This window comes from Etheostoma cragini, chromosome 22 (genome assembly GCF_013103735.1).
Source record: "Etheostoma cragini isolate CJK2018 chromosome 22, CSU_Ecrag_1.0, whole genome shotgun sequence".
Classification (NCBI taxonomy): Eukaryota; Metazoa; Chordata; class Actinopteri; order Perciformes; family Percidae; genus Etheostoma; species Etheostoma cragini.
Genome location: NC_048428.1, coordinates 15,950,440 through 15,977,821, shown reverse-complemented (window position 1 = coordinate 15,977,821; position 27,382 = coordinate 15,950,440). Strand labels below are relative to the sequence as shown.

The following is a 27,382-nucleotide window of genomic DNA, read 5'->3' as shown; positions in this document are numbered from 1 at the left end:
TCGCAACCCCTTGATAAAGCCTCGGACAGCCCACTGGTGTGTCGACACTCGGGGGTTGAAGAGATTACAGCTGCTCCATCTGATGTCTGTTTGCTCATAGAAGAGCTGCACAACTGAAATTTCTCTCTCTTTGTTGTTGTGTTGTTGGCCATGTGTTTTGTGTTGTGCCAGGTGTCCTCCACTGAGAATCTGAAGATCACCAGTCAATGCACACTGAAATGGAAAAGCCTTTTGCCTGTTTATACCCTCACAAAGTGTTTTGGTATCATTTCAGTACAGCAGTTTCGTAAACACTGTCAGCCTGTTTGGATTGGAACAGCAAATTTGAGCAGCAGCGCTTTGATTACTGTAAACTGATGAACAGATATGCTTGCTTTTTTGTGGAAGCATGCATGGGCTGACGCTTCAAACATGTCAGGAGTCATGAATTATTCAGAAATGCAATCGTTTATTGTGGCTGTGTTCCCAGAGTACATTTCTCTGCTTAATGTTAAACCGTTGGCGAGGGAAGACTTTGGTGACTCCTCACACACAGCTGTGTTAGCCGTTGTGTGCTTAGTTACTGGCTCCACACACCCAGAGCTGGAGCTACGACAAATGTGTTTTAGGTATACACACTTGGTAATACATTTTAGGGAGCCCGGTGAGGCTCTTTACCTGATTGAGACATGAGCATCAGCCATGTTTAAGGGCTCTAAAAGCTAAGTTCACGCTCAGGTACGTGTGGTACAATCCATAAGCAGACAACAACACACCACAAAGATATTTTTCCCCTTACTCTCATTTCCTCTTTCTCTCCACCTTTGTTAACATTTTGTTGCTTCAACATAATTCTTGCCTTGCAAATATGAAGATCTTGGCAAGAAAGGCCAAACGTCATGAATAGTTGATATAGTTTATAAAGAGATGTCATGCTCTAAGATTTATTTAGACATTTTTTAGTGCGGCTTCAGGCAAAAAAAGTAAAGAATTGGAGAAAGTATTTGGCCTGAAAGTCACTGGTTTCATCTGTGTTTCCAAAGAGTCAAACCTGTGGAAGCATTAGATTAAAACTCTTTACTAAGTTAGAAGCTGCTGTAATCAATATATTTATATTCACTATCAAATGACCATATATTGGCCGATAGTATAATTAATCAACACAAATAACAACACCATCTAAATACGGATTCCTTTGAACTCTGGTGGACAAATTATATGTGATGGTGATTATTTTTTTCATTTCTGTAATGCAGTTTCTTCATTTGTACCTGCATTGACCTACTATTTAGGCAGATGAAGTAAAGTAGGTCTCTATTTTGGTGGTGGTGTCATTTGAGTTGGAATCAAAACGATGGAAGGATTACATTTAAAACTTGCCCACGCCTTTACCGTAAATCTCATGTTCTCGCAGGTTGGCCGGACGCTGAGGAGGCCTCCAGTCCAGCTGGACTTGGTGTTTAACTAAGGTCTAACACTCGGTGATTATTAACGATCCCTTAACATTCATAAGAACGAATCAAGTTGTTAACTTTGGCATCTAAACTCCCATCGAGACCACTGACAAGCCAATCAACGCTGTTTCATCTATTGAAGTATTACCTCATGTATAAAGCTAGATGTGTGGTGAAATGTTTGGCGCTAAATTGTCCTGGCTCTTTACTGGTTTCTGGTTTACCCCCACCAACCTTTCCACACACTTCCTGATTTGAAAATAAAAACGCAGCAGCGCAGTGTTCCCGTCAGCGCTGGGGATCTCGCCACTCATCTGTCATGAAATACATCCTCGGAAAGAAATATTTCACAAGTGTCTCCACCAGCTAAGGCCCTTTTAGTTTGACTCCAAAGTCAACTTAAGCTGCAAGAAGAGAACTGGAAAAGTGCAGATTCACACAAAGGCAGCATTTAATGTTTAATTTTTAAAACGCATGGTTTACTTTCAGTGCTGCTTGTGTAAAACTCATCTTTGAGTCTGAATCTTTGTGCATGTAAAACAGACATCAACTGAAAAGGAGGAATTTTGCTGAGGAAAGGCTGAGTGAAGGAAAACAAGCATTTTGCTGAGTGTAAACAAATCAGTGGGGGGGGGGCTGTTTTTGTGTCCCATGCCCCTTCACCCCCCGGGCCCTAAGGGTAATGCTAGACTCTTAAATGTAGACTCCAGGGCTCTTTATCCAGATGTGGGACTCATGGAGATGGAGAGTACCGAGCTAACACCAAACTCTACCCAACATGTCCTTTTATAGACCCCGCTGCTCCAGAAAAGAATGTATTGGATCATGCGGTATTTCTTTTTACACAGGGATCCAGGAGGGCACCCAGTGCACTAAGTGTAAGAATGAATGGGCTCTGAAGACCTCCATAGCTCTGCTCTATGTGCTGTGTACTCTCCTCACCATCGCTGTTGCTGTGCTTGGATATAAAGGTAAGACGGCCTAGTGAAGTACACTCTACACCCTCTTCCATCACTGTGAACCGACGGGTACAATTATAGGAAGCCAAAAATTATTAAACATCACGTGATACAATTTTTTCCCAAAAATGTTTAAATGATTTGCTTACAGTGCGCCGAGAAAGCGGGTGTCCAAACATACTGTATCTGTTGGTTTCTTTTCATGCTGCCAAGAAATAAGAGCGTTTCTGTTTGATAAGTTTGATACACTGAGAGCTTGTGTGTGTGTGTGTGTGTGTGTAGGTGTAGGTGAGTGTGTGTGTGTGTGTGTGTGTAGGTAGGTTTGTGTGTAGGTGTGAAATAGGTCATCATTACCAGAGTGGCCTTCTGCGTGCCAAAGAATGACATGAATCTTCTTTGGCGAAGTTTCCTTTTCATTATTGAAAGGCAATGGATCAGTAATGGAAAATATGAGGACCACCACACCTTTAACAAAAAAGCTGCAGTCTTTCTCTCTGAAATCACTCATACAAACATATACTGGGTCAGGTCACCCAAAAAAAATCTCAAGAACAATCTTACTTAAAGAAAAGTTTCCACATTTTGGGAGACACTACTCTCATGTGGTTAATTTAGTGCGTTAAAAATTAAGCTACAACCAGCAGCTGGTTAGCTTAGCTTAGCACAGACACTGGAATCAGAGGGAACCAGTTGGTTCTGTCTAAGGGTAACAAGATTCGCCTACCAGCACCTCTAATTAATTAGTGAACTTTAGAGGTGGTGTTATGCAGATGTTGTTACCTTTGGCTAGCTGTTTCTTCCTGTTTTCTCACTGTTTCCAGTCTTTATGCTAAGCTAAGCTAACTGGTTCAATCTTGTCATCGACATCTTGGCAAGAAAGCAAATAAGTGTTTGTCCCCAAATGTTTAACTATTCTTTGAATTGGAGTGGTATGCAGATAGCATAGTTTTGGTATTTGTCCAGGTTTTGAGATATCTATCTATCAGTTTCAGCTACTGGATCAATACAATGGAGTTACATTTTAATTAATTGAATTCAACAGCATCTTTCCACAGACCTCACCGTCAACTATTTTTATATGGACTATTTATTCAGTAGAAAGTAGATCCAATAAAAACTGTTCATGACTTCCTGTAACTGGGATACTGATTTTCATTCAATGTCCTTGTATTCAGGTGGAGACAACAAAAAATGTATAATTAGTTGTCATTTCAGTGCACGAGCCCGTTAAGTTTCAACCCTGACCCCTCTCTCTGTGCTTTCTGTCTCCACTGCACAACCTTCTCTCAGTTTATTTTACGAACACCTCCAAAGCTCTCTCCTCCGGGGACCTTCAGGCTTTGTGGAGTTGAACGTCCTGGTTGGCTTTTTCACATTTCTTCCAGGTCGGGAAACGGTCTTTCAAAGAATTGAACTCTGCATGTTCCTGCTATAATTGTACTCCAATATGCGACTGTGTATGTCCCCTCCTTATGTTAGGGTTAAGGTTTGTTAAAGTTAACATGTTCAGGGGTTATCTGTGTGTCTTGAGTGCTAAAACAATAATGTGCCCTTACTCTCTGAGCTCAGTTAGCCTTACTTGTTCCATAGTGCATGTTTTCATGCATGCCTAATTGATCCCAGATGAGCAGTCAGTGAACTCAGAGCAACTCCAGCAGAACCCACTAAAATTGGGTTTTTACTGGCACCGGAGCGGTGCTCTGTCAAGGGAACCACAGCTCAGGCTAAACACACTCCTAGCTCCAGATGGTTATGTAGTGAGACCCAGAGTGCTCTATGCACTTAACATGTGTGCTTCTCTCTGTCCTCTATCACAGACCCACAGAAATGTCCTCTATGTGACTCTTTTGTTTTGATGCAATTTAACCTTAGAGGTTTGGCCTGGATTCATTGTACTCCGTCTCCTAGAGCCTGTTATCTTGATTGACACGACCAAAAGCATGATGAGGTCATTCTTTGGACTGGAAGATTTAAATCCTATTAGTTTTCCCTAAAGACAGTAACAAAAGAGACTAGAGCAGGGCATAACCTGTGCATTTTACTTCACTTCCTGCGTGAATGTCCTCTTATTCTTAAACCTCTCCTGGTCTGGAATGACCAGTAGCTTACAGCGGCTAATATTAGCAAACTTTAGTTGCTGTGTAAGTTACTGAGTCAGTTTCTGACTTTTTGACTCTTCTCTGCTTTTGTTACTGTTACGCTATGCTTTAGCATTAGACAGTCAAACAGTTGAATGGTTTTTATCACAAAAGGAAAAACAAGATGCAAGCACACCATACCTCACTGACTAACATTTGTTATTTTCTCCTTGTGGTCCCATTCATATTTTTCTTAGGTCGACTAAAGAAGCCCTGACTTCACCTTCTGGCCAGCTTCTGTTCTACTAGCTTTTGTGAATCTGTCCATTCTGTCATTGAACTTTTCTTTCAGTCGTCACGGTCATTACATAAAATGAGCTCGGATGTAGCCTACTATCCATATCCTTAGACAAACGTACTGCCACACTTGCTAAGGATTTTGACAAAGTAAAATTAATGTTTGTTATGTTTATAACAAACATGTAATTAGTTAACATTTTGCTTAAGTGTTAATAAAATCCGAGCAGAGGACTTTGTAAATACTATCCAGTCCTGAGTACTGCCTAAAAGCTACCTTTCAGGCAGCAGGTACAACCACAACCAGTAGTATTTGTAATATGTGTAGATGCAGTTCCACTTCATTTGTAAATATGACATCAAACATTTATGTTAACTCCTTTGTCCTAACAGTTATACATTCAGTTGTAAATGGAATTTTAAGATTGCCCTGTGGCTAAACTAACCAAAGCATGGATTTGCTTCATAACTATTTTTTACTATTTCTGACTTTATCTGAATGAGGAAGCTGAATTTTACAAGACAACACGGGCGGTTTCAGGAACCACACACACACGAGCTGGAAAGAGTTCAAACTTGGTACAAACCAGCTTGTTTTTTATAACACATAAAGCTATAGGGTTTCTGCCAAAATAATGCTTTTCCTCTGCAGCCCTGTTGCCATTTCAACTTCTTTGCATGGGTGTTTTATGGTTCATTTTGCCACAGCATGATTCCATGATTCCAGCATTGAACTTCCAGAAGGCCAGTTCACGAACAGAAACTGTGGAAAAGGCCCAGAAATGTCTGTGTTTGGGAGTCCGCTTGGGTTAGTTTTAGTTTCCTGGTTAGTGCACGTGTGAGTGTCAGTGAAAGAAGCAATGTGCCCTAGGTGTAGCCCATGGTTTGGTCTGTGAACGTCCTTGTACTCTGCAATGCTGAACTGTACGTTCTGTGTCTGTAAATCTGTCCCATTTCAATTGATGTGTGGAACATTGCCTGTCAAACAGTAAAATATATTTTCTACAGTCTGCAAACTAAAGAATAATTTCTATTACTTCTGAAGTATTAAAGCTAAAGGAATTGTTGTGATATAAGACCGTTTTTGTTTAAATTATTATTATTTCTTTATGGGCATTTCCGCCTTTTTGACACCTCAGACATAAAAGGGGAGAGAGAGGTGGAAGACATGCAGGTAAACCACCACACGTCAGACTCAGATCCTGGATCTTCTGCATTAAGGAATAAAACTGTGCGCACCTGCGCTACTAACTGAGCTAACCAGCAACACTGAGCTTTAGAAGTGCTGGTAGGCTGACTTTGTTACCTTTGGACAGAGACAAGTCTTGATAAGCTAAGCTAGACAGAGGCTGGTGGTAGCTTCATAGTTCGCTTTAACAGTGAGAGGTAACAATCTTCTCATTTATCTCTCAGCAAATAAGCATATTCCCCAAAATGTCTTGTTTTGCTATGAGTTCAATATAGATGGGATATAAACTAGTAGCTAACTGTAATTAAGGCCAATATTAGTGCTAATTGGGTCATAAATAAAAGGCTCTACTTGCGTTTTCATTCAGAGGAATGGATAGATTTGAAGCTCATCTTATCTTTTGGGTGATTTGAAAGCTTTGTGACTGGACTGTTGTCTTAACGGTTGGGAACAAACAGCTGGGGTGCAGCTTCCCAGCAGAGGAGCCCATTAAGTTCCCAGTTAGAGGATGTGTCCCCCTGGCGAAGCTGGTGGTAGAAGTGGGCTGATTCCCTGGAATCCCAGACACATTCCAGAGGAAATGAACACTAGTGTCGCCTGTGGGGGCGTGAAGAGCCTCCCTGCCGCAGCGTCTGTCTACCCCGGGCTGTCTTTGATCCGCCTGTTTACTGAAGACCCCCCCCCCCCCAGGTCACTTCCTGTCCCCCAGGGCCTTCGCCAGTGTCTCCCTATGAACCTACAACCTCTGTGTCTGTCATTGACCAGCCACTACATCTTTGCTGAATTAATGTTTCTTCCTCCATCCTCCTGTCTCTTTTTAAGGCCTACCTTTTTCTCTTTGTCTCATCCGAAATTTAATTCCTGTCCAACTCCAAATTCTGCTCATTCTATGGCTTGCTTCCTTCTGTCACACTCTAAATTTGTCCTATCCCAAGAGATTACATTAATCGAGTCCAGCATTATTACATGCCTACAAGACATGTAGACACATCTCTTATAGTATCTGTCAGTGGTTTCCTTTCTGATCCCTTTTATATATGATGTCTGTGGTTGCAGGCAATTCTGGTCTGTTAATAAAGGTCGGAGCCTGTGATGAGACTATGACACTAACCTTTGTCCTACCTGTCCTGTTTTTCTTCCAGTGGTGCAAAGAGTTGACAGTGTTTCTGAAGGTATTGCTAACTATGGAGGAAAGATAATAGCTGTTGAGACTGATTTGAAAAAGCTTGGTAAGTATCTGGGTTTAAATTGAAGTAAAAGCAACGGTGAAGGAACTGAAACATTTTTGGTATTTATCATACAAATCTCCGTCATCAGATGATCAAGCAGGGGAGAATTCAGAGAATACCACCACAGAGATCCAGGCATTTAAGAACAACATCTGGACTCTCCAGAGGCAGCTGTCTGTGGTGGAGGAACGCATCCACAGCGATCAAGTTAAGCTGAGTCAGCTGCAGAACATTGGCTCAGACATTCAGAAAAGCCAGGGCTCCATTCAGGGACTGCTGGATAGCAACACAGCCACCTTGCACTCTGTAAATGGCACCTTGCAGTCATATGGCGGCACCATTGGGGGTCTGCAGGACGACACAGCCCGGCTGCAGAGAGAACTCCAGCAGCAGGTGAAACTTCAAGACCAGGCGTTGCTCAGCATCAGCAGCCTCAACTTCACACAGGCCCAGCAGAGAGGCCTCATCGCCGTTCTGCAGCGCTCCGTGGATGACACCAGCCAAGCCATCCAGAAAATGCGCAATGACTTTCAGAGCCTTGAGCAGAAGGGCCGGCAGGCGCATTCTGATACCGAGTGGCTCCGTAATAAGGTGGAAAACCTGCAGGTCATGGCTAGCAACACTTCGGCTCTTGCAAAAGCCAACAACGACAACCTGGAGGAGGTGGGATCACAGCTGTCTTTCATGGCCAACCAGCTCCAGAACACCAGCAGCCTGGCTGATGCTCACGACCAGACCCTGAGGGAGCTCATGGACTGGCAGAGGGACTTCGGTAACCTCACGTCGACCAAGTTTGACCGGCTGGAGGTGCGGCTGGATGAGTCGGAGCAGAGCATGGACCGCGTGACCGGCAACATCAGCTTCACCACGCAGCTCCTGGGTGCCATCAACCTCAACCTAAACGACTTGCGCACGTGTTCCGAGACCGTCGGCCGTCACTCTGACTTTTTGCTGAACCTCAACATCAGCGTGACAGACGTGAGGACAGATGCAGCCGGTCTGAGGTCCCAGCAGGAAGAGCTGGCAGCACGGGTGGACAAGGAGGTTACCAGCCTCTCTATAGTCATGGAGGAGATGAAGCTGGTGGACAACAAGCACTCCCAACTAATAACCAATTTCACTATTTTACAGGGTGATGCAGTGTTGTACTAGTGAAATGTTTGTTTTTAAGTTAAAGACTTTAGTTAGATGAGAAGATCAATACTGTTATATAGCTTTGCTTTGGTGTCAATCTTCTCATCTAACTATCAGCATATAAGCCTTTTTTTAATGTGGTACTTTTCTTTTTAAAATACTTCCACTAGCTTACAGTTTGTCTCATCTTTCAGGTCCCCCTGGTCCTAGAGGACCAAGGGGGGACAAAGGACCTCAAGGACCATCTGGTCAGCCTGGCCAGAAGGGAGAGAAAGGGGAAAATGGTGGTCCAGGGATACGAGGACCCAAAGGAGAGCAGGGTTACCCCGGACCACCAGGTCTGCAAGGGTTGAAAGGCATGCCTGGCCTGCCTGGCATCCCCGGATCCAAGGGCTCCCGAGGTTCAGGAGGAAGGGCCGGACCTCCTGGTGCTAAGGGAGAGCCAGGTACTGCCGGTCTGCCTGGAAGAGACGGACAGCCTGGTCCTCAGGGGGCACAGGGCCCGCCTGGTATCAGAGGCGCAATGGGACCAGCTGGTGAACAAGGGCCAAGGGGACTTCTGGGACCAGTGGGGCCCCCGGGGCCACCAGGACCACCAGGACAACCAGGGATTCCAATCCAGGCTTCGTTAATTCCTTTGGGCCCTGTGTCTCTGCAGGATGAGGCAGTAGCTCCTACACTCTGGGCCCCAGGTACGCCTTAAGTCTTATCACCAGTTTTAGGGTTTCCGTTGCAGTTTTACATTTTAACACTTTGCTCGAATCAATTGACAAGATCTGGAAGTATTGAACTTAATTAGCTAGCAGCAATGCAATTCAAATAGAATATTCCCACAATGGCATTTGTTTTTATCATTCCAGAAAAATAATACAATACTACTCAGAATGAATGACACGATAAAAGAATAGTTTGACATTTTGTGAAATATTGTATTCACTTTACTGAGAGTTGGATGAGATGATTGATACTACTCTAATGTCTGAACGGCAGAGATGGCAAAAGTACTCACTTCCCGTACTCAAGTAGAAGTACAGATACTTGTGTTACAAAATACTCTGGTAAAAGTAGAAGTACTGATTTAACTTCTTGACTCAACTAAAAGTAACAAAGTACAGACTTGGAAATTTACTTAAAGTATAAAAGTAAAAGTAGCCTTGCGAATGAGAAAGCTAGTGAGGACTAGATTAGAACTGTAAGAGAAGAAATAAATAACTTTGTAAAGGCTACCATACACAATGCATATGAATGATGTACGTGTATGCTAGTAAATAATAACAATAAACCCAATATTAATTCCATTATCTTAATGCTGTGTAATAGTAGCATGTAAATAATGCACCTTAAATACAAACGTGAGCAATTTATGTCGAATCAACAGCCAGGTGCAACCCAGCTAACTAGGTGAAGAACAACAAAATCACAAGCTAACTTTAAATGTGCCAGAACTATAGACCAAAACAACAACAGGCTTAAATGAACTGACAACAAAAATTATATGACTTACAGTTCTCAAGGACTCACACACACAATCTCAACTGATTATCCTCCGGACAGCTAGTCTCTTTTTCTCATCTCTCACTTTTGTCTCCATGTGGCATGCGCGCCAGCTTGCGTTGTGAGGCGCGTGTCCGCGCTATTCTCCGACATGCACTCAAAATCATACCTGATAGACGACCTTTTGTACAAAACTAAAGTAACGAGCCAACGAAGTGTTTGTACTTCGTTACTTTCCATCTCTGCTGTCAGGTAAATGTTAGGCTAGAGACAGCAGCTGGTTAGCTAAGCTTAGCATAAAGACTGTAACCAGGGGGGAAGCTATCCTGGCTCTATCCAAAAGTAACAAAATCAGTACAAATATGACAGTGGTATCATTTTCATGGCAAGAAAGCAAATCCTTTCCCAAAATGTCAATTCTTTTAGAATGAATACTTTTTAGTGTAGTTTTTGACACTGTTTTACAGGATGCCCTTTTGAGTGGCTGAACTACAGAGACAAGTGCTACTTTTTCTCTAAGGACCTTCACAGTTTCGATGACGCAAAGGCCACCTGCGAATCAACATCTGCTTCTTTGTTGATCATCAACGATATGGAGGAGCAGGTGACTACTTACAGTATGACTGTATCTTTAGCATGTAAAGCCAGAAAGGCACTAAAATCAATATGTACTGGCAGGGAAGGTTGCCGTTGCTCTGTCATGGGACTTTTTCTGTCCTCTTGTGATCTCAGAAATGGCTGAAGAAGCAGACTGTTGGAAAGGGCTACTTCTGGATGGGTCTGACCGACAGGGAGGAGGAAAACGTTTGGCGCTGGCTGGATGGGACTGAACCTGCTTTCACGTCAGTATTAAATCAGAAAATACCTTCATCATAGGGAACATGTTATCCTGTATAGACATAGGTCCTGTTTCTCTAATGGATATTCTGTTTCAGAGCTATGTAAAACACTGCTTTCCAATCAAAAGAATTACAAGTGGTAGGTTTTTACTTACATGAAACAACATCAAATAAACATGCAAAGTCTTGGGATATTTTCTGATTGCTTTGGAATGCAAAGCATGGAAAGCTTAACTCCTCTATTCCAGCTGTCCATTCAAACAAAAAAAATAATTCAGAACAGCCAATCAGAGCAGTGCACTGTCTTGCAAGAACTTAGGCAAACAGAAAAAGCTTACAAAACTGCAAATAAAGGATAATAATACAATAATAAAATCAATCGAACCAACATTGAATGGAATCTGAACACAGCAATGTTTCATAAAACCCTAGTTAACCTTAAAGATCCCCTCTCCAAACAGCCGAACAAATCAAAAGAAATCAGATGATCTAACTTTAATTTCTGCTGCAGTTTTTTTCGTTCTTTTCCAGCGCTGTGGTTTTCAAAGGACTCTTAGAATAAATAGTGTGAATCTAAAGTGTGTTCGCCCCCTGTTGTTTGCCTGCAGGAAGTGGAAGCCTGGTCAGCCTGATGACTGGGGCCACGGACATGAAATGGGAGAAGACTGTGCGGGGCTCATCCATGAAGGGTTGTGGAATGATTTCTTCTGTGAAGATCTCATAAGCTACATCTGTGAGAAAGAAATATAGACCTGTACGTCTGTTTTTGTCTACCTTTTTGCCTTTCCAAATGTCAGTGTATCAATGTGGGTTTTACTCAGAGGTGCCCTAATGTCATTATGTGTATTTTTCTGCAGCAAGATTGCCTGGATTGTAGCGATATCTTGAAAGGGAGCTTGCACTGAGCAGCTACACATGTGGCACTGGTCCACCAACACGGCACATGGAGAGCCCGTACGGAGAGAGCTAGGGGACAATTTTAAAACAAGCCCGGGGCTGCAACAGCAAGCGTCTCTCCAAACTGAGGAGACGCTTTTCTCCTACAAAGTAAAACCAGTCCAACATCACCAGCAAGTGCAATACAGCAGGGCAATCACAGAAGGAGGACTTTTATTTTTCAAGTTCAAAGTACAAAATCACCAATCATTTTATATATATATATATATATATATATATATATATATATATATATATATATATATATATAAATATTTTTATGGTTATTTGAAATACATTTTATAAATCCGTATTCCACATGCAAATGAATATCTGAATGTATATTTCATTATCCAAGTGGACTTACTGTTGTTCTTTTCATAACATGTAATTGTCTTAAAATGAAAAGGTGCAAAATGATGCGCAAAAAAACATAATATGTCGCTGATGTGCTGTCTTTGGGGAACCTGTTATCTAACCTCATGAATGTCTCTATAGCATTTTCATTTATACGAGTAGAAACCAAAGAAAGTATTTACACATAAATACAGAAAAATGTCAGCTTGAATTTTAGCTCAAGACTGAACGTTTACAGTTTAATACTCAATGTCTGATACAGTATTTTGTGATTATGAGATTTATTTTTCACTATTACAGACGTACATATGTTTATAAACATGAATCTGTGGATGCTACCTACAAATATAAAATGTGCCATTTTCTGCACTCAGGTAATGTTTCCTGTAAAAACACTTAAACAACACTACAAAAGATTAAGGAAACACTCACAAATAAATATGTCAAAACTAAACAAGGTGTGTATTTGTTGGCTTAGCGCTACATTTTTATGCAGGTCCAGGTAAACAGATCTGCTAACAGATGGCTTATCTGTTTGCATAAGTGTGAAGGTCATCACAAAACTCTCCATTGAAGAATTTAGTTTATTAATTTTGCACAAAAAAAGTATTTTCACATTTCTATTGTTCTTTTCTTGAAAAATAACTTTTTCCAGTAATCTTTGTGACATTTACTTTTATTGTTTCTCTCCTCTCTAACCCAGATTATAAGCAAAGATGTTGACTTTCTTAGATAACCATGGGCTATGCAACATTTCCTCTCAATAATTTCACATCGTGTTTTCTTACTCAATCACAGTCAATCCTTCAGCTGCACAGAAGACTGAAATGATCTTACAATAGCACCTTTAGCAGGAGGGAATCTAACTACTTTTCTTTTAACACGGACATGAGATTCTTTATGTTAAAAAACAAACAACAGCGACTGAAGACTGCGAGTGCTCACAATTGTTTTTCTAAATTTTAGTCTCACCTACAGCAGTCTAGAAAAAGCTGCTACTCTCTGAAGACTCAAATCTGTTTAAGATGCTTCTTGTAACTTAACATTTGACAAAGTAAACATCAAAGCAGCATAGAAGAAAGCAGGAGCCAAGCAGAGAAAATGTTAAGTTTGAGCTGCGCTCTAAGTGATCCATTATGTGAATAAATTAAGAAATATGCTAATAACCGCTTTTTTCACATTGCATCATTTACAAACATACACAAAAGAAGCAGCATATTGTCTAAATGTAGATTTATTGTTGAGGTATGATAGAACTACGAATATTTTCTCTTTTTAAACCTTGTTTTGTACAGCCACGCTTCTTCTGTATATAGTCATTTTGGTAGAATACAGTTAAAATATCATACAGCCAATTGGGTTGGTGGTGGGATGAAGTTTGGACAACTCAGGGGACACAATTTACAATCTTCCTCCAATGTTTCATTTCACATTTCCTGGTAAGTCTCTTGTTCATCCTTCACACAGGTGTTATACACTCTGCTGTGGCTCATTTTTTTCAGTGAGGTGCAGTAAGGCTGGTGAGTGAGGACTGTGTGCTGAGACATAACATCAAGGCAGCAACACTGGGACTGTAAACATGTTTCCAATATTACCATTCAGACAGAAATTAATCCTGTAAAGACTTAGGATCAGTTGTTGTTGCTCAGTACTGGTGAACTCCTTTCTTCCTGATTGTTATTGCTCTTGTTGGACAGGTTGTCATCTGTGCGGCTCTTCCCGTCCCACACAATGAAGACCGTAACAGCCGATGGTGCTAAAGAGGAGGTGGAGATGAAGTGGTGGAGGTGAGGGTGATGGTGGAGGCAGGATGGCTCAAACCAAGGCATGAGGTGGTGGCTGGTCTAGTCGTCCTTCTCCACTATGACCTCCCCATGAAGCACCCTTCTCCTCTGCCGCAGCATGTGGAAGTAGAGCTGAGGAAACACTGTGGGAAAACATACAGGATCAATGAACCCAGACTGAAAGGCAGGACACCAGGAAGAATTGTCAAGACATACAAAACTTGTAAATAATGTCACATTCCACTGAAGAAAGTTGTTTGCATCAGTTTTCTATGCATCCTAAATTGCAACACTGTTTTCCTATCTGCGTGAACAAACCTTGGGACAATCCTGCTGCCCAGCCTGACTCACGTCATCTAAATGAATGTAGCAATTGTTAGAAAATATTCTATCCTTATGTGTCTCATTACACATTTAGAACATTGTGAACTGAACCCTGCTTCATGTAGCTTTGTTCTCTAAAATCTAGATGATAGGATTTAAAAAAAAAAAAAAAATCATGATTGTACTGTTTCGCAACACTTGGTATTAAATGGGTTATGTGCAATATGTATGTATATGTATGCAATTAAATACAACATCTAAAACTACAGCAACTTCATCAACATTTGTTCATTATCAGCTTCTTAAAAGCACCATTTACTGCATTGATGTTGTGCTGTATTGGATTATAGCCTACTGTTATGATTGCAATCTCCTTGTATCGAACAATTCCACTCTGCATAAAGATGCTATGTTTAGCATTTAAACATCAGTTAATACCAAATACATTTGTAGATGTGGAATTGTGTTTTGCTGCTTTACTGTAGCATGAAAAACAAAGACGACTACAGGTCTCTCAATCATTTAAAGGAATAGTTTGACGTTTGCCTAGCAGTGACTTCCTGGAGTCTTGTCGTCACCCTGAGGTTGCCAAGCAACAAAATGAGACTCCAGAAAATCACGGCAACTCTTCATTTTTGCTCTAAACAAACAAAATAAAACGTGTTAATTAGTGAGCTTTGAGGTGCCGGTAGATGTATTTCGTTACCTTTGGACAGACCCGGGCTAGCTGTTTCCCCGTTTCCAGTCTTTGCGCTAAGCTTCATGGCTCCATCATCATATTTAACGTGTAGATATGAGAGTAATACCAATCCTTTCAACCAACCTCTTAGCAAGAAAAACAACACCGGTCGCAGTTGTTCGTTAGCACAGAACAAAATTGGTGTTAAAAGGAAAAGTGGGGTACTACATACCTGGCCCCAAAACCTTGCCATGCATTTTAGACCCCGCCTTCAGATACCACAACAGAAGCCATCTCTAAAGTCTCATGTAGTGGAAGATGCACAGATGAATCGTCACTAGAGGGGTCAGCTATCTTGGGTCATCTTCTTCTATATGTTTTATATAATAATCTTAGTGTGGGAAGTAAAAACGCTCCTTACGTGGGATGTAGGACAACATGGCGATGATAAGGCAGTAGTAGTAGTCGAATGACACGTTATACTTGTTGGGGAGCCTCATGGAGTACATTCCAGATCTGCGTACAAACGGCAGTGCAGCATAAATGGTCAGCAGTTCTCCGGCAACTCCCAGGGGATACAAGACGATGAAGAGGTTGTATCTGGGAAGGAAAAGATGTCTGCGGTCACACACCTGCAACTTGCACTCCTGCAGTTTATGTTTGCAAATGTAAAAACACTCGCATGGTTAAATGTCTACATGCAATCAACGCTCAAACTGTAACAGTGCAAACTTTAGAGGATGAGTTTAACAATCAAGGCATGCTCCTTGAAATCTTCTTTTAAAGTTCACTCCCGCACAGGTAGTCTAATTTCATGTTTTAAACCTGCTTTAGACCGGTAATCAAACCCAATCAATTCAGCCCCCTTCACATTTAGTTTAACTGTGCTGTTTTCCTGGAGTTGGTGCCTTGTGTGTGTTGTTAAAAAAAACATTTAACATTTTACCATTTGAGACTTAAAGGTTGCCAGCTAAACAGCAACTGACAAGTCAAGAAGCTGCAACAATCACATTGACGTCCATGTTTGGTTATAATAAAGCAAACATAATAAATATTTTCTTGGGTTTGAATTCCCAACATTGATCAGAGGTATTCAATGCTGTTTAACTGCCAGCCTTTAATAATGGATATTGAGGATTCACCACCACAAAATAGAAAAATTAAAGCCATTCCATCAATGGGGAGCCGAGAGAAGGATGTTGAAGTAGAATGACATCAAGGTCATTCAAAAATGGTAACTAACTCCCCAATGATTTGGCAGATGTAGTGGGCAAAGTTGCAGGATCAAGTTGTGGTAACAGTTTGGGCCTTTGACAACTGTCAGTACACTAAATGGTTGATTAATACAGTGACAATGGATAGATTTTGTATTAAACTTAGACATTTAAATGCATGCACTGACAGTTGAAGTAAGGCGGCTTTACTTTATAAGTTGGTAAACAAATCTGGGAATGCAACATGAAAATGTTTCAGAATGTGTCACTAAAGTTCAAAATAGAGCTGTTTTTTTATAAAATCATTCACAATCTTCTTCTCAACTGCCTGCCACTCACACATAACAGTGATGTGCCTGCCTCTCTTTGTGACAACCCACGGCCTCTGTAGTATGATATATGGCATGACTCAGGGCTTTAGAAATCCTGTATTTAGTTGAGACCACAGCAAAGGCTCGGGGGAGCAACTCTGCGGATGTGAGAGAAAAGTTGGGCAAACATTCCATGACCAAAACAGATGGTCTTAAAAACATGAGCAGCTGAACATGAGCCCCTCTCGAGGGGGGGGCTTGCATCTCCTTCATGCTTAAAGAAAGCAGTTAAGGGTGGGGGGCAGGGAGGAGAGTTGCATTCGATGCACTGTATGAGAATCAAAACCCAAAACAAAGAGTAACTGGCACAAAATTGGCAATCCTAAAAGGCATTGAAGTAGAAAAAGTCACTTTCTTCTGGTGAACCTCGTCTGCAGAGACCGAACAGTGTCTCACCTAGTGAATTAGTTGATACCAAATGTAAACATAACTATTCTGAAGGGAGACAGTCTCTCTCTTGACTGTGATAGGCCAAGCCTGTATTGGACAGCTGTCAATGTGTACAGCTGACGTTCCTCCCGACGACTCCAGTTTCAGCTGAGCTACTGTAGCAGAGAGACTGCCACGTCACAAGTGCTCTTCATACAGTAGTAGGCGGGCATTATGTCACTGAGAGCTGAGAAATGTGTTGATCGTCATCACATTTCACTGATAATCGGGACAGTGGTTTCATGTTTCCTTAAAACAACAATTTTTGTGTTACTGTCCTTGTCAGAAATATTTTTTTGAGTAAGTTACAAGAAAAGTCTGCGCTATTATCAATCATACTTCAATCTATTTTTTTTATAATTAATAAAACATCTAAATAAGTGCAAAAATGATTATATTTCAACTTTAACTTCTCTTCTCCAACATTGGTCATTTTAGCCTTTGTTTCATAGACAACATAATGGCAAGTGATAATCAATAAACACACACATGCTTCTTCTCTCTGTGTGAGTTAGGCGATACTTAATACACACAGACACACACACACACACACGGCTGCACTACTTCCTGATGTAAAGCCGGTCTAGGCCCGGGGAGGGCTGCATGCCGGAGGGGAAATCGCCAGATCAGTGCCGACATGCTCAAACAATTGTTTGAACCCAGTTCAAGCTCATCCCGGCCACGAGGTAATGGCATCTCCACCTGGCCCATTTGATGAAGTATGGCAGGTGGTGGAGCAGGTTGAATGTGTAGTAGGAATATCGGGTAATCTCTGTGATAGTCCACACAACCAGGAATAGGATAACGCTTTCTTCATTCTGGATCTTCATTTAAATCGTGAAAAAAGGCAAAAATACAGAGGAAGGAGAAAGTAACTTGTTTAGATGAGTCAAACCAGACCAGTGCAAATGTGGGGCAGCAATGACTGTAAATACAAAACAAATAATAAAGTAAAAACTATAATAAAGCACATGGGTTCTTGCCATTTTCATGCAACATATGCTTAAAATAGAAACAAAACAATGTATCCAGTTAACTCTATGAGACATTTTATTATGGAATGCTATTAATATGTATGCTGAGTGTGTAAAGGTAATACTAGTGAACTAAAGTTTGTGATTAAAATAGTATTTCTTGTGTAGTTTTGCACAGACAGCAAAGAAAACAATCAAAAATTATGCAATTCATCATTCTATTTTGCTTGTACAGCTAATTAAAACCACAGTAGCAGAAGAGTCTGTGCTGTGCTTGTCACCTGTCTGATGCTGTTGGTGATGAACCAAACCATGAAAATCCGTGAACACACTTGCACCCCGGTTACAATCACAGAGGTCCTCACAATCCCTGCAGCAGAGCAGGAGAATGAAAACAACAATAGTTATAGCTGCAGAAATGTCGGCACAATAATATATACATTTGTTTACCTTTTAACATAAATTATAAGTCATGAACAAAAATCATCACATACCGATGGCACAATGTCCCACCTGTGAGTAAAGAAACATTAAAATCTGTTAATTACCCACATCTGCCTATTTAAAATCATTGTCATTTCTCACTGTAACAAAGTATTTCATCAGGTCATGCTACAACTGTGCAGCCATGCGAATGACAGCAAACGCTCTTTCACTCAAATTCTTACCTCAACTAATGCAAAGGTCTGGAAAAACTTGAGTGTCCTTGCTATACTTCTGTACAAACCCTTTCGTGTGCCTTTCTGGATGTAGAAGCGCATCATTGCCATGGCCAAAACCAGCCACCTGCAGAAACATAACTATACGTTACACAATAGCACCACTTAGTGCGAGATGATTGGTAAAATAGTTTCCTGTGTCCTTGGTAGAAATTGAAAATCGTGTTATTAAGCTCTGCATATATTGTGCAAAGGTGTACATTTTGACATGGCAAATGCTCCCTTTTTTTAAACTCAAACCCTCAACCTACTGCATCTTCTCACAGCTCTGTTAATGCACTTTTCTGCATCTTACAACCGCTGAGGACATTTTATCTGGCGCTTCCTGCAATTTCTCGTAATATAAATGAAACAATGAAAAGATAGAAAATGTGCATGTTCTGGACAGTTAAAGCAGCACCAAACGTATTACTGCCCTACAGTGACAATATATATTTAGTGGTAACTATTGAATTGATAAAACAAGGCGTAATGGCATCGTTTCACTGGTAAAATCATGGCTAAAGTTTTAGACAACGAAAGTGTGTTGTGTTTTATTTTCAGTACTTTCCCCGAAAGAAAACATGTGGCATTACACATAATCTTCTACAGTAGGAGCAACACAAAGAGCCCATAGTCTTATACACCTATGTTAACCTAACTACCCATTAGTCCTTGCAACATTTGTGGCTTTTATAAAACATTTTAGCATATTAACACATTTCCAAAATGTAACCCACATCCAAATTTCCACATGTTCAAAATAATTGTACTTAATTTATTTAACTTTATCTATAATTATCCTTCATGACAAACAACAGAAACCAACCCTTCATAGGACACAATGAAAAAATGACATTCCTTCACTTAAACTTGAAAGTGTCTGAGTAAAAGCAGCTACATTAACAGATGGGGCGGCCCCTGAACCCATGTGGATGTATGTAAAGTGAAAGTGAAATACTACTAACATGTAATCCAGGTGTAACATTCAAAAATCATTGGAACAAAATTGTTGCGTTGTCTCACTCTCACTCTGAACCAACTTAGCAACATACAAAACCCAATCAAAGTAAAGCTATAACAAACTACAAAACGATAATCTCACATAACTGTTAAAAGGATCAACTAACGACCTAAAGAGTTAATGGCTGGAATGGATACAGGGCTGCAGCTCATTGAGTATTTTCTGCTGATTATTTTCTCAATTAATCCTTTTGACTTTTAAATATCACAAAAACCAATAGGAAAAATGCTTATTATACTGTCTTAGAGCAACATTTTCAAGTTCCTATTTTGCTCATTACATTGACCTTTCAGCTCTGATTGGATACTTAACATCTGGGCTGCTCTTATAAAATGTGTTCTGTATTGTGTTATTTGTTTGAGTACGTGAAAACCCGTTCAGTTGATGTGAAAGTGATCATTACATGTGAGGTCAAACTAAAAATGTCATCTTTAGTTGGCATGTTGAAATGTGGCATGAATCATCTCTTCAGAATCAGACAAACAGGGTTTTTGCATATATTCAAACAAAACATATATATATAACTATGATTTTAAGATACATCTAACAACATGATAGTGCATATTGTAGAAGTTAATGATGACATGTTTGTATGACTATAAAAGTATTGATCCCTGCATGTTGTGTTGATGTACCTTACCTTAACATTAGCCTAATGACTTAATTGCAGTGTTGGAATGTAACTAAGAACATTTACTATAGTAATGCATTATTTATTAACAATGTAATAAATAGCAGTATAACAGACACTGTGCCATTTTATAATGCAGTGAGTAGGCCTACTTTGATTTGTAATACTTTACTATACTTTTCTAGCATTTTCCTATATGCTTTTACAGAAGTAACTTTTTAAATGCAGTACTTTTAGTTGAAACACAGTATCTCTAGACTGTGGTATTGTTACAGTACTTCAAGTAAAAGTACTTTTCCCAAACTTTAGGCACGTCGTCTAATCACTATTGATCCGGTGAGTGCCAACGATCCATCTGACAGCTCCGTTATAGCCTATTCATAGATGAAGTGACATAAGCTGTTTGTCCTGTCAGTTTATCATATAAACACGATACGAAATGCTCTGTTTGAAATTCAAAAATTGTTATGTTGGTATAAAAAAAATCTGCCCATTGAGCATTTCAGTGTCCCAGACCTGAGCTCCAGTGTCAGCGCACTCCGGCTATACTTATCACTGCAACTGTCTGCCGCACTGTGGGCCTTGACGCTGACACCCTCCACTCAGCCCTATTTGGACACGGCTGCAGCGCTAGCCTGTCACTTTAACCAAACGCCATTCATTCATTTTCTGACACTCACACAGATACCCCTATATATTTCTATATATTTTAAAATATCAAATTGTTTACTCAAGCGTTCCCCAACTCGTGTGAGCTGCTAAACTGAGCGAGCTGAACAGGCACTTTCGGCTTGCCACAGAGACCCTCAGTCCTATAAACAGCAACACGCGCTCACAGTTTTTTAGGGAGCGGCTAACTTATAGACTTTTCTTATTAATAGGCGGGCGGGGCGGATAAACGCACGTACCCGGCGGTCATGGCGATGTTGTAGAAAGTGAGCCATGCGGTAACGAGGGCACTTTTCGTTTTCTTCTTGTTGTTGTTTTCCTTCTCCTCAACCGTGCCGTCCTCCTCGCTGTACGCCATGGCACCGGGGGCAGGGTGGCGAAGTCAGCGAGGGAGCTGACAGCTGGGGCTGTTAGGGAGGGGAGCAGTATGGTCATCCATCCTGCTCCCCTGTCTCGCGGGACTAGTGCAACAAGTGCGCGGCCTGCCGGTGGTCCATGAGCTGTTAGCATAGTAATACAAAAAACTGTGTTACACTTAATGTTGTGTTCAGTGGTGGAAGAAATAGCCTCGGCTACTCAGATCATACTCTACTTAAAAGTAGCCATACCTCAGTGAAGAAAATAAAATAAAAATGACAATGTCATTTAAGTAAATGTATAGGCCTAATTATTATCAGGTCTAAGTAGTAGCCTGCTGCTTAATTGATCTAGTAGTCCTAAGTGTTAACTAATAACATAAAGTCATAGTTAGCCTAATGGTGAGCAACAAGAATCAATTGCTACCCTGTATTACTTTCACAGCCCATATGATGTGTTCTCTTATTGAAAAGTGTTACTGAATAGTTTTAAAAATTGTGTTTTAATTGTGCTTGAAGGACTATCATTCGGTGGTAGGTGCATGCTGAGTGTGGGAGGCAACACTGCGCATGCCCACAGCTAATTAGCTGTAACCCCCGCTCCAATGTGATCGGCTGTTTGACAAGTGTTGTGGACGTCATTTTCAGGTAGTTGTTGGCGTTTCCGCAGTCTCAATGAAAGGAAATGGATTATCTTCTACAGCAAAATGTGTCTGTTTTTTGAAGAAAAACTTGAGATGAAACACCTCAGTGTCCACCCGCCGCAGGTTATTGTTTCAAACCAAAAGATTAATCTGATTTAACCTGTAGATCTAAAGCAAAAAAAATGGCTAACTGCTAGCTTGTCAGCCAACAGGCTCTTTTCGCTTCCTGTGTTAATTATTCAGAGGAGATGGTACCTGGTCAAAAGAGCCTTCTCAGGATCACCAGCTTCTTTCTGACAGGATTACCAAACATTAAAGTAGCATGACAACGCAGTAAAGACTTTACAGAGCAAATATGACAGTATACACCCAAACATACAAAGTGATTAACAGCACTTTGAGGAGAACAGGTATGTGCTCATTCGGATTTTCACCTTTGTTAAACTTTGTGGGAAATTTGAAATGGCACATTATGTCAAAGAGACATAAGAGTGCATCATAGAGAAGGCAAACGTTTTGTGGCTGTTTGAAAATGCAGACTGAAAAAATGTGGATCCCTTTCTAACTTTTGCTAGGAAAGAAGAAACCATTCATCATTGTGCAGTGTCTGATATTTCACAATTTTCCCATTTTGCCACAAGATGGCAATGTTTAAAAACAAGAAGAGCCACAAGTGCCTTGGATGTTGCTTTTACTGTGAGTCCACTTATATATGCTGTTTTAGGAGAATCTTCAGATAACACTAATGCATAGCTATGTATTTTACATGCTCAGAATAATGTAGGCAATCTAATATGTGTAGCTGATTGATAAGATGTGGTTTTAGCTTCACAAGCACTGATTAAAGTATAGTTTTTTAAGACTAAATCCTCCCACTGAGATGTCTTTAGTACACACGTATTCTTCAGGGTGCAAGGTGAGACAGCCTCTGTTTTTATCCTGTATATAAAGAGAGTAAAGGGACAGTCCCATCACCGTCACACCAAGGTATACAATGCCTAGTGCAGTGTAAGCAGTTGGGTGAGCAGAGAGCCAGGGCTGTGGTGTGTGGAAAATGCTAGTGGAGGCAGACAATGCACTGGTCCGAGGCCTGACCAGCCCTCAGAGGGACAGGGGTTGCCTCACTGCGACAACATCCCTGTCTCCCTCCCTTCTTTTTCTTTTTTTTGAGCTCCACAGCATGGGCTCGGGGAGGACGCTGAAGTTCGCCCTGTGCGAGGTGCTGCAGTTTGCAGGCCTGTGCGTGCCACTCTTCATCGTCATGCAGAGGTTCGCCGTCATCGTAGCAAAGGTCAAAACCTCGGCGCGGCCCCCCGGAGACGGCAGCACAGCGTACTGGTTGATCGTGGCCTCCTCCATTGCCTATGTCACCTCCACCGCCCTGCTGGTCTGGGTACCCATGAAGTATATGGTCTTTACAAAAAAGAAGTTTCTCATTGGGAGGAAGAAGTGGTGAGTTTCTCCTGAGGTCAGGGGCCTCAGAGGCTCTTAGCCGGAAAGCACTGCAGCACTGACTAAGATCTGACCAGCTGGTTTGTCTGTGGCTGGTTTGGACTGCACTTGGCTGATGAATACCATGAGTTAGCAAGTCCTGCAACTGCCTTTTGTCTTCCTTCCTCACTTCTTTCCTTTCCTTTGTCTTTGTATCAGGAGGCCTGTGGCGCTCGTATATGTGATCCTGTCCACATTGCCCTGCTTTGCTTTTCTCATCGCCAGCTCTGAGGTACATGTTGTGGAGTGTTGGACATTTGTTTCACTTGTTGTATCACTCTATCTGTATTCTGATCATGAACTTTGATCCTTATGTTAATACATTTTAAGTAAGAGTCAGTCTGTAATTGTAGATCCCGTTGTAGTTATTTTTGATCATTGCGTTTATCATCCAAACAAAGCTTCTCGGAGCTTAAAGAATACCCGTCATAGCTTTACATTTGGGACCTAAGTTATATAAAATGTTGGGGGTGAGGGAAATCATGCTGCGAGGCATCTGTGAGTGGAATAAAGGTGATGATTTGTGAGGAACCTTTTGGTTCTTAGGGGACAAATATGGATAAGGAGCTACTGATAAGCAGCTTGGTTCCTCTTCCTGTCCAAATTGCCCTTGTCAAATCATCTGTCCATGAGGCACATTTTCACTTCCTCGCTGGTTGCAGCCCAGGCCCTATTTGCTGTTTTATGTGGTCCTTTCTAGAGCCCAAGCTGACCTTTTGGCCCTTGCTTATCTGGTGTATTTGACATAAGAGCCATAAATTCTGCTAAGATGACCAGCTTGTCCACTTTGATTGGTGTCCTGTTGGTATGAAGTCCTGACTCAGGCAAATACCAGCGCAAGTTATTTAGACCACAGACCCAGTACTAGAAGAGGTCCGTTGTGTGTGTGTGTGTGTGTGTGTGTGTGTGTGTGTGTGTGTGTGTGTGTGTGTGTGTGTGTATACATATACATATATATTGCTGTGCACTAACCCCCCAAATCCTTCTTGTCGTTTATTGCTGGAACACTGTTTGTGTAAGCTTCGTGATGCAGGTGGGCACAGTTTATTTGTGTTTTCATTTGGAGACCCTGGGCTGTCTACAGAGACGGCGTCTTTTTACAGTGTGTTCTAGGGACAGGCAGCTCAGGGATAGTAAGGAGATGATTTCTGTATGTGACAACAAATGTTGCCTAAAATATGCCTGACATCGCTTAGAGCACCTTTTAAAATACAAAACAGATGAGAAAAGGGTATTTTACAATAACTTTGAATGCACCACTTAGTGTACTAATTTTAAGTAAACGCAACAGTTTGTCCTATCTGTGTGACCAAGTGCTAATTTGTCTTTTAGCTCATAGCTTTAGCGGCAGACTGTTGTAGCTATGTCCATCTGTTTGACTCCTCCACAGTGAAATAAAGTCACATTTTTACACAGTTTAGCTGTCAGCATTTCACCCTTGTTTAATCCAGTTACTACTGTAGCTAACGTTAGGCTACTGTTATCCACTGCCAAGTGTAATGTGTTAATAGTTACTAGCGTGACATGCAGCAATGTTTCTGTTGCCGGTAACTTTTGTTTTGGAGCATCAGAGAGAAGGGCAGATATTGAAGTGGCATCAAAATGCGCTTTGTTATTCCGTCTGTTAGATACCTGTGCCATATTAGTAAACTGCATTTTAACCTTTTTTTAATTTTTTTTTTATTTTGATGGGCTTTTCTGCCTTTTCATGTGATAGGACTGCTAGGTGAGAAAGGGGAGGGGAGTACATGCAGGAAAACGTCCCCGTTCGGATTCGAACCCTGGACCTATGCGTTGAGGCATTATTCTCGAAGTGTATGTGTGCCTGCTCTACCCACAGCAGCTGAAATGTAGTGTTGCGCACGAACGTAGTATTTACACTTTACGGAGACAACCAAATAAAATTGGTCTTCTTTTGAATTAAGGTTTTTCAGGTTTGTAAATATTGACTTGTTTTTATTTTTACAAAAAACACAAATATTGAACAACCAGAGGTCATGAAACAATTGCCAATTGACAATTGAATCTTGTGACCAAGTGCAACCGTTACTGTTCGAGCCCTGGCTTGGTGCACAGGTCATTTTATTGTAGATGTCAATTGTAAGGTTCTGTATACATTAGTAAGTAGTCAGATGAAATGTTTTAATATTTTCATTTTATGATTTTCCGGCTGTTTGCCCAGGTTCAGATAAATAACCACATGACACATGATACGTTCAAGGAGCTCCCTGTATCACTAGTGCTCTTCTCTCTCATCTGTATTGACGTTCTGGAAAGGATACGCCACTGCAGACTGACCGGCCATGGTGAGCGCCACTCTCTGAACGCATTACACAAATCACTAACCGATTGCTTTAGATCCTGAACTTTCCCCTTGCCAACTTCTATAGTGATACCAGCCCGGCCTTACAACCCGGGAGCTTGAAGGGGACAAATAAAGCCAACAGTTCTTTAAATAATTTATCCAAAACCATTTGAACTTCTTGTTCTTTGGCTCTGTGCCTGCAGTTGAAAAATGTTGATGCTTCTGAGGAAATGAGCAGGACATTTGTTAGCCATTTCTTGTAACACAGTGCTGAACTGACAGAACTTCAGCAGTGTGTTTCTAAAGGGAAGCAATAACGTGGTTTAAGTACATTTCTTGGAAAACACCAGATGTCTCAGGAAGTTTCGGCTTCAACTACACAGCAGAATAATGTTTGCATTTTTATAATCACAATATTTTGTTGTGGGTCTTTGGCCAAACAATATTGAAAATAAAAATCATGCTGAGCATTATGAGTCTTGTGTTGTTTGGCAAATTTTTAAAAACAACCCCGCAAATACCAAACTACATGAAGATAGGTAACATATAAAAGGTCTTTTCAGATTGGCTTTGCTCTGACTTTCTCCACCCAGGTAATGACATGGAGAGAGATGCTGACATCCCCTCAACTGTCCTCACCCATGTGGAACAGGTAACACCAGTCACACCTATCACTCCAGCTGCATCAGGGCCAGCTGTGCCCGGGCAAGGTAGGCCAAATCCTATGCCACCAGGACCAAACCAGCACAATGACACAAACCAGAACGCAGCAGGGGCTCGACCAGAGACCAACGGCACAGTCCCGGGGCTACCAGGTAATCCTGGGAGACCATTTAGCATCTCTGGATTGAGCTCACAATCGGCAAGCACCACAGCGTACCGCATATCTCCGTACTCCTACACAGGTCCACTGAGATTCTTGTGTGCCAGCGATGTCCGAGCGGACGTGTTTGTGGACAGCTTTATGTTCTGGATGGACACAGTAGAGATGGTGAGGGTGGCAGGACATCCCCTGGTCTACTACTCAGGCTGGGTGTTCCCCATCTACATCTTCAGCTACCTGTCTTGCCTTCGGGTGGTGGTCATGCCCCACAGCCCCCTGCTTCCCTCACTAGGAGTGGCCGTGCAGGACTTTCCCTTCTTCTTTGTGCGTGTTGGCCTCATTGCCTTCTTCGGCTTTGTCACACCCTTCCTCTATCTGATGAAGAACCTGCTGGTCTGCCTGGCCTTTGTCTATTTCAACTTCATGACCAGGCTGAGAGTCTTCAACACAGAGAGGATGTTCTTATGAGACCAGCACTTTAGGCAAAGACAGTGTACATTAAAAACGTATAGTACAAGCAGTAGGTTGGCACAAAGGATGCAAAGATTCAGGAGGAGGTCACACGAGTGGGCTTCCTAAGTTCAAACTTAGTTATAACTTAAGTGTTTACTAAGGGCAGATTCTCTAATATATTGAGATTTGTTCCTAAATACCCTGTAACTGCCAGGTGTAACTGTTACAGCTAACTGAACTAAAAGAAGTAACGTTAAAATGCATGATGGTACTTTTCACAGGCCAAAAGGGAGCTCTTAGGCAATGTTTTCCCATATAATGTGTTATCGTGTTATGTATTATTTACCTTTATGTTCAAGCATACTTTTTGACCCCTCACCCTCACCAAACGTAGCACTTATGGAATGTACCTGTGATGTCATTTAAGATTAATAGCAGATTTTTTTTCTACAATCATAAAGTGCAGTGAATATGTAAAAGCATAAATACATGTTGTTTAGACTAGGTTTTTCTTTGCCAAGTTATATTTACAAAAGAGAAAATAAGTGTGAGTTTGTATCATTGATAT

At 41.3% G+C, this 27,382-nt stretch overlaps 3 protein-coding genes across 3 annotated transcripts in view; 2 read left to right on the top strand and 1 right to left on the bottom strand.

The window, feature by feature from the left end:
- Positions 1-11,801, top strand: part of LOC117937884 (collectin-12-like) — a 30,409-nt gene extending 18,608 nt beyond the window's left edge. The window contains exons 3-10 of the mRNA XM_034862139.1: positions 2,282-2,404; positions 7,099-7,185; positions 7,274-8,317; positions 8,514-9,011; positions 10,281-10,417; positions 10,546-10,655; positions 11,261-11,406; positions 11,510-11,801. Of these exons, the coding sequence (XP_034718030.1) occupies positions 2,282-2,404; positions 7,099-7,185; positions 7,274-8,317; positions 8,514-9,011; positions 10,281-10,417; positions 10,546-10,655; positions 11,261-11,402 (2,141 nt within the window). The 3' untranslated portion in view covers positions 11,403-11,406; positions 11,510-11,801. The remainder of the gene's footprint in view (positions 1-2,281; positions 2,405-7,098; positions 7,186-7,273; positions 8,318-8,513; positions 9,012-10,280; positions 10,418-10,545; positions 10,656-11,260; positions 11,407-11,509) is intronic.
- An 804-nt stretch (positions 11,802-12,605) lies between these two features.
- hacd1 (3-hydroxyacyl-CoA dehydratase 1) lies at positions 12,606-21,100 on the bottom strand. Its single transcript, XM_034862140.1, has 7 exons — positions 20,982-21,100; positions 18,389-18,506; positions 18,215-18,233; positions 18,002-18,090; positions 17,449-17,570; positions 15,154-15,332; positions 12,606-13,872 (listed from the first exon to the last, which is right to left on the bottom strand). Exons 1-7 carry the CDS (start codon positions 21,098-21,100, stop codon positions 13,790-13,792), a joined length of 729 nt encoding a protein of 242 aa, XP_034718031.1. The 3' UTR covers positions 12,606-13,789.
- A 1,075-nt stretch (positions 21,101-22,175) lies between these two features.
- Positions 22,176-27,047, top strand: LOC117938159 (transmembrane protein 236-like). The gene is made up of 4 exons (XM_034862631.1): positions 22,176-23,194; positions 23,393-23,465; positions 25,416-25,539; positions 26,132-27,047. Exons 1-4 carry the CDS (start codon positions 22,797-22,799, stop codon positions 26,827-26,829), a joined length of 1,293 nt encoding a protein of 430 aa, XP_034718522.1. The 5' UTR covers positions 22,176-22,796; the 3' UTR covers positions 26,830-27,047.
- Positions 27,048-27,382: the final 335 nt, after the last annotated feature.